Consider the following 5730-nt stretch of genomic DNA (forward strand, 5'->3'; position numbering starts at 1 on the left):
TATATATATAATATATATTATCACAATTTATTTATTCTATACACTACTAAATTAATGGGAAAAAAGAGAGATAAGGAAAATTAAGCTCACTCAATTCAAATAGAATATGAATTGGGAAAACACCCCTATATCGCTGTATACCGCGGCAGCAGCAAACAACAGTTGCACAGCAACAACATTTTTTAGCTCTGAACTGAATTAAACCGCCCTAGTTAGCAATAAGTGGACCCAGTAAACACTATTTTCATCTTATAGTTAGTAATAAAAATGTGTTAATTACTGCAGGTTATGCTTGCAGCATCTGATCGGCACTCAGTCGTAGCAAATTCATATCGTGCAATGTAGACATCAGTATTGGAGCATACGTGTTTTTTTATCGCTTCAGAATAACACTGATCATGGTTCATACAACACCTAGAGATGAATATAAAGAAACGCAAAAATTATCATGACACAATAAGATGATTTACTGAAAACAAATTCTCAAATATTTAGAAAACTTGATGTTATCAAACATAGTTTATCAACGAATGTTCATGAGGCATGTTGTGGCAAAATGGTTAAGTTGTCGCACAGGCCAGTATTCAGTAAATGAGTAAATTTGGGAGCTAAAAAAATGACTAAAAATCCAATTTTGTTTTTCACTATAGGTCAACAGTTTAATGTCTTATTAATCATATCCCAAAGTATTAGTTCTGGAAGTGGTCAACAAATTGTTAATTTAATGTTATTTTGATAGTTAATTCTATTGAACAAGGTATCCACTACCGGTAATAACTTTGGAAGGCAATTACTCAAATCCATGTTTATCTTGACTCTAAGAGTGCTGTACTTTCACTTTCCAGTAACTTAGGCTTAAAATGTGCAATTTCAATGACTGACCCCTCATTTTAAAGATCACATAATCAGGTATCTGAAAATACCAATAACTTGAATTTCAATTTTGCCACAACATACCGTACCTCGTATATAAATATAAAAAAAAGTGATTCCGGGACTCGAACCCGCAATCTCTCGCTAGCTCGGTCCCTACGATATTGTTACGAATCTACTCACTAGTCACTCTCCCGTACAACTTTAGGCTCAAACACCCACACACACACCCACACACACACACACACACACACACACACACACACACACACACACGTATATATAATATCGTAGGCATAGGCAGATGTATTCAGGTATCATGTTACAAAAAATTATTTAGCGATAGCATACATTATGTCCACCTGTTGACTTAAAAGCATGATAAACAACAGACCAGGTTAAAAATAGCTCGATATTTTACCAGTCGACAAACAATAAAAAAAAACTAATAAAACTGATTATATGTCAGTCTGAATGTAGGAGTACGAGATGCGTTGAAAATTGTTCCTTAGACATAATCCGCATTGTCATTGCTTGGACTCACCTGTCGGTTTCGTCGACTGGGTTTCCACCTCCGCCGAACCCGCACCAACAACCGTAACCGTTATATGCTTCTAAAACGTGGCGATGTGGTGTTGTACATCTCACCATCGACTTAAACTGGTCCAATGCCCGCGTAGAGCGCCGCCGGGGAGAACCTACAAGATTATTACATAACATTTCATTACTCATTAATTTTAAGTGTTATACATAACATTACATAAAATGAAAGTAATGAGTTCATTCCGAAGAAAAAATATACAGTCCAAAATCACAATGGCTTGCATCACAATCTTAAAAGTTTGTTTCACTATCGAACTTATGGTAGTGTCTGTAGCAAACCCCTCAAGAAATAAAATTACGATTCAAAGAACGTGGAAGCTAAAAACTTAGTGACACAAATAAGCATATAAGGACAAATAGTATTAGTGAATTACTGTTGGAATGTAGGTTAGAGGTCGTAAACTTAACTTCGTTTTTACCAGGGGTGGCGCCAGCGGGGGCAGGGGGCACCCCCCCGTCGGGGAGAGCTGCCCCCCCCCCCTTCGGAGAAAAAGCATAATTCGTCTGGGAGAAAAAATATGATATATATTTTTTACATATTATTAGACTCTAAAATCGATTAAATAAGCCTTTGAAACCCCTAAATTGTCGAAATTTTCGGGGGCTTCTCCCCCAGGACCACTTTTGGAACCTTTTAATCGAAGCTCGACCACGCCCAATTTGCTTTCGTCGGGGAAATCTGACCCCTTGTCGGGGCATCGCCCCTCAGTCGGAGACCTCGCCCCCGCGCCCCCGTCGGGCAAATCCTGGCACCACCCCTGATCTTTGGTGTATGTCTTTGGTTGTTGGTAATTGATTTAATTCTATTCCCCGTCGGGCAAATCATGGCGCCACCCCTGGTTTTTACTTGATATGTGAGATTATGTGCTCAGGTGACTTGTGCATGTAATTCACCCTTCTGTCGCGGATCCAGGATTTTTCCGCCGAGGTGGCGCGCGTGCAGTAATGCCCCTTTCCCACATTCACGATTTTTGCTACGATGGAGCACGATTAAAAAAAAATTAAAATTCGCGCTCTATCGTAGTAATTCGTACTCAAAAAGTTCAAGTTTTACGTTTCATCAAGACGCTACTAGTACGCCGTTAAGATGTATTACGGCCTTAATGCGATAGTGCGACGACATTTTTACGAATTATAACGATAGAGTTACGATTTGGGACGACGTACTACGAATTGCCAAAATTTTAATTCAACGTCACTACGATTTTACAAAGACGCAAGCACGGCGTTAGCACGATTTAACAAGACGCACATACTACATCACAAAAACAAACATCACATGACATGACAAAAAATCGCACTGTTCAAACACCATCAATATTTGTAAGCTGCTGCTATAGAAGAAGAAAATTTGTTAGCTGCTACAGTTTTGATAATCAAGAGTAAACGTCGGTCACGTCGAATGCATAGGCCTAAACGAAGTGTATGGGTACAGCCATGGCTCTTACGTCGTCCATATTTTAAACAGTATGAACACTTACTAGTAGAGTTAAATAGAGAAGACCCAAGAGGCTTCAGAAACTTCCTCCAAGTGAGCAAGGAATTGTCCAGTGTGTTGAAACACTTTTCTGACACAGAGCCACGTGATATAAACCACGGTCTTGATGGTATCCTGGTGGCATCGTATCTAATCGTCTCAGCACAGCAGCGACGTCTTGGCTTGTCGTAGGTGTTGTTGGTAGTACGAATGGACAAGACACAGTCACGACAAACGACGACATTATGCCACTCACTCGATGCCGCTGTGGTAGACCAAGATCTTTTTCACGGCTACGATTGAGCACGATTTTTTTAACATTCCAAAAAAATCGTGCTCCATCACGATGACATCAAGATCCAGTGCGATGCAATACGATGAATTATTTTTGACCACGACATTTAAGACGACGCCATTGCGATTTTTCTAAATTGAAAAATCGTGCTCTATCGTAGTAAAAATCGTGAATGTGGGAAAGGTTAGGGCCTAATGTTCGAAGGGAAGGAAATTATGTTCTTAATTAGGGTGTTTCTTACATATTATGCGGTCTAGGGGCTATAACGCTGTGTAGGCCTACTCACTGCGTCGTACGACGGTCGTAGGACCGTTGCACGACAATCCAACTCCACTCCATGTAAGTGTTGGACGACGCGACGGCACATAACCTCATTCTCTACAGGGAAGGCTACCATAGTGCAGCATTAGACTTACAATAGCATATGCGTTTCTATTTTGAGGTGACTACAATAAAACAACCATATAATGGACTAGCCTACAATACAAGCCCTGTCTCTTATACACATCTAGATGTGTATAAGAGACAGTATTATTAGACTCTAAAATCGATTAAATAAGCCTTTGAAACCCCTGAATTGTCGAAATTTTCGGGGGCTTCTCCCACAGGACCACTTTTGGAACCTTTTAATCGAAGCTCGACCACGCCCACTCCGTTTTTGTCATCCCCCCCCCCGCCTTCGGGGAAATCTGACACCTTATTTTTGACCATGACATTTACGACGACGCCATTGCGATTTTTCGAAATTGAAAAATCGTGCTTTATCGTAGCAAAAATCGTGAATTGGGAAAGGTTAGGGCCTAATGTTCGAAGGGAAGGAAATTATGTTCTTAATGGGTGTTCCTTACATATTATGTGGTCTAGGGGCTATAACGCTGTGTCGGCCTACTCACTGCGTCGTACGACGGTCGTAGGACCGTTGCACGACAATCCAACTCCACTCCATGTAAGTGCTAGACGACGCGACGCCGTCTGCTGATTGTTGGTGGTGGAGCGTGAAACCGTACTGCGCATGCGAATACATGGGGAAGTCGTTCGTTATGTGTGGATCCGACATGACAACGGGCTTTAAGCGATTTGGCGTTGTGTTGACTACGGCAACGCGAGTTATATAAATAAGCGCTCGCTGGGGTAGGGTAGGGTGGGGGTAGGGGCGCCTGCATAATTGATCACGCGATACGAGGGAGCGCGTCGTCCTGTAAATCGAAACAGCTTTGATGTTGAGACGGGAAGTGCATAGTACGACGTTCATGGTTGACTGAATTCCCCGTTGCAGCTCCCCGCGTCGCCCATTTCGAAAGCCCGCAAATATCGAGTCGGCCGACGACCGTCCTACGCAGTGAGTACCCTGCTTAATTCTAATAAAAACTTCGAAGTTCCATGTATTTTAATTTAATACTCAATGAGTTTACACTACACTCTTGGTCAGTGATTGTTGGTGGCTGCCTCGGGTGGTGATCGGGTGCCACTGCCCTTCACACGCAAGTGTATATCAATTAAGAGATCTTAAGAATCTGTTTAATAATCAGGTATTGTCTATATTGTTATAATTTGCATTTATAATAACATTTTCGATCGTTCATGGATGAGCGTCCGCATTCATACGTTGCTGTGCGACGTGCCAACGTTTGATTGTTAGCACGTCTTAATCGATATACAAGCATAACATTATGATTATATTTGTCGTAGGCCTATTCGATGTGTATATTAATAACATTATATACTAATATTTTTGCTTACTGTTACTCTGCCTTTTATATTCTTTTTTACTTTTATATTTTAGTTTAGAAGTAGGGACATCTAAGACTTATCAGTATTATAATTATTATTATTATGAATAATCATAGTTCTATAGTCAAATATTTTATGAATTGCGTACAAAAATAATACTTTGAAGACAATGATGTTAATGTTTTCTTTTTTCTTAATTTTATTATTAACTTGAGGGTAATTAATCCAACGTAATACTCTATAATTAGGGGAGAAATTATTCTTTTATATGCATAATATACATGATCAAATGTTATATGACGAGGGTGATAGTGTATCGGCAACTCAACAATGATTCAAGTAAGCCAATAAGTCTATGTTAGTTATTCCTTCAACTAATTTTGGAATGCTTGTTGTCTTATTAGCACATAACCTCATTCTCTACAGGGAAGGCTACCATAGTGCAGCATTAGACTTACAATAGCATATGCGTTTCTATTTTGAGGTGACTACAATAAAACAACCATATAATGGACTAGCCTACAATACAAGCCTAAACGATGCTTAAATACCTGTTTCCCAATCCCCAACGTATATCGATGTGCCATGATGTATCAGTAATAGGAATAACGTTGACACAATTATCTGCATGCTGGTTAAAATTAAAATTCAGTGCAGCAGTGAATAATTTTCGTTCTAAACCTCAATAGAAATGTAAATGTTAGGATACGGCAATTATAATGAGTCGTAGATGGCGCTATTATACACATCT

General features: G+C 39.8%; 1 protein-coding gene across 2 annotated transcripts in view; it reads right to left on the reverse strand.

Annotated features, from left to right (window-relative positions):
* LOC117120545 (acidic phospholipase A2 E-like) overlaps positions 1–5718 on the reverse strand; it is a 6711-nt gene extending 993 nt beyond the window's left edge. Inside the window, exons 1-3 of one of the 2 annotated variants that reach the window (XM_033265569.1) lie at positions 5531–5718; positions 1418–1571; positions 282–414 (exon numbers count right to left, since the gene is read on the reverse strand). In XM_033265569.1, coding sequence (XP_033121460.1) covers positions 282–414; positions 1418–1571; positions 5531–5609 — 366 coding nt within the window. In that variant the 5' untranslated portion in view covers positions 5610–5718. Of the gene's footprint in view, positions 1–280; positions 415–1417; positions 1572–5530 lie in introns of both variants that reach the window. The other variant, XM_033265570.1, reaches the window with a different exon arrangement.
* Between the last annotated feature and the right edge of the window lie 12 nt (positions 5719–5730).

Source organism: Anneissia japonica, unplaced genomic scaffold (assembly GCF_011630105.1).
Source record: "Anneissia japonica isolate Jap-2015-1 unplaced genomic scaffold, ASM1163010v1 scaffold287917_len653891_cov171, whole genome shotgun sequence".
NCBI classification, from domain to species: Eukaryota; Metazoa; Echinodermata; class Crinoidea; order Comatulida; family Comatulidae; genus Anneissia; species Anneissia japonica.